General features: G+C 35.7%; 1 protein-coding gene across 1 annotated transcript in view; it reads left to right on the plus strand.

Annotated features, from left to right (window-relative positions):
• BCAS1 (brain enriched myelin associated protein 1) overlaps positions 1 to 1666 on the plus strand; it is a 98644-nt gene that overhangs the window by 50166 nt on the left and 46812 nt on the right. The window contains exons 5-6 of the mRNA XM_023741439.1: positions 11 to 76; positions 1031 to 1075. Of these exons, the coding sequence (XP_023597207.1) occupies positions 11 to 76; positions 1031 to 1075 (111 nt within the window). The remainder of the gene's footprint in view (positions 1 to 10; positions 77 to 1030; positions 1076 to 1666) is intronic.

Raw genomic sequence — 1666 nt, forward strand, 5'->3', positions numbered from 1 at the left:
GATTGCAAAGGAGAACCCTCAGGCCACAGTTACAACAGAGAATAATAATTCCATCATGAGTTTCTTTAAAACTCTGGTAAGTAGTTTCTTTTCCTTTTTTCTCAACCCTATTGCTCAAAGGTTTTTTTAATGCTAAGAATAACGTATCTTTGAATGATATTGTACTGAACGGATTAGCATCATGATGGAGCTGGAACATTGGAGAACCGGGACAGGGTACACTTCGTAAGAGAATGGTTTTACATTAGGCTTTCAGTGAAGGACCCACTGGAGTTGGGAATCATGATATGAACAGTAGGTGTCCAAATTATGTAACACGAATTGTATCATAGTGGAATTCTATTGCAGTTGGATGGTGTTTTATGGTCATTGATCATAAAAATAATTGGAAAATTCCTCCTTGTGTTATTGACCTATCAAAGCAGTTTTGCCACTCAAGTGGCAAATAAAACACTTTGTAGAAATCACTTGCTATATTACTACATCTAAGTCTACAATTTTAATCAGATGGGAGCAGAGACCATGTCTTCCTTTGCTTGCTCATCATTGACTCGCCAGAGCTGGTGGCCTGGTACAAGTCAGATATTCAAAAATGGTGGAACCAGTGAATGCACCATTTTAAACAGTCAGCTCCAAATGTGTTCAAGCTATTTACAAATATCAAGTCAAAAGAGAAAACTAACCAACAAAAAAGCCACTACAATGTGCCACACCCACCAAAAGGTTGTGCGTTTGTTTGGAGTAATGGCAGAATCAATGAGAAGTATGTGGCCTTGCAGGGGAATAATTTTAGATGTGGTCAAACTCTTGGTGAATGTGTAAGATCTGATGCATTTACTTATAAAACAATGAATTTTGTTAACTTAAATGTTACGTTTTGTATACCTAGGTATTACCCAAAGTCCTTAGGTTTCTACCAATCTGAATGGACTTTTCATTTCATTCTTTACCTGTATAGTGAACTATCTAGGAACTAAAAATCACCCTAAAGAACTATGATTTTTAACTTTGGTTTTCTCAGGCTTTTAAGGTTTCACCTAACGAAGCTGAACCAAAAAAAGATCCTCAAGACACGGTAGGTGAAGTGTGTGTATGTTTGTGTTCGTGCGTAGAATTCAATTTGAATTTTTATCTGCTTGTTCATTTCTTGAATTTTATATATTGACGAACTTATTTAGAGGTTTAATATTGCTATTTGTTTATCTTTTAAATGTTTTATTTACATTAATGGTATTCTAATGAAAATTTTAGCAGGAAGCTTGAAATATATACCAGTTTTCCTTAAATAATGGCACAATAACCAATTTCTTATCTAGAATAAGAAGACAGTACTAATAATTGTATCTTCATCTTATTATTCTTAGTTGTGTGTAGAGAGACCTAGGGGATGTAGTAAAAATTAGCACTGGAAATGGGAAGGAGGGGAGACTTGAATTAAAGTAGAAGGAAGCTACTATATTTTTGATGTTTTTCATGTAATGTGAAAAAATAACCCTTCACTGCAAATGCAGTTGTTTGGTGAAATAAAGCAGTCTCCACTGGACATTTGCTAAATGAAAGAAGGTGTAGAAGAGTTAGGATACCCTAGATAGCATAGAGGGAGCCCTGGTGGCGTGGTGGTTAAGTGATTGGCTGCTAACCAAAAAGTCGGCAGTTCAAACCCACC

Source organism: Trichechus manatus, unplaced genomic scaffold, assembly GCF_000243295.1.
Source record: "Trichechus manatus latirostris isolate Lorelei unplaced genomic scaffold, TriManLat1.0 scaffold00008, whole genome shotgun sequence".
NCBI lineage: Eukaryota > Metazoa > Chordata > Mammalia > Sirenia > Trichechidae > Trichechus > Trichechus manatus.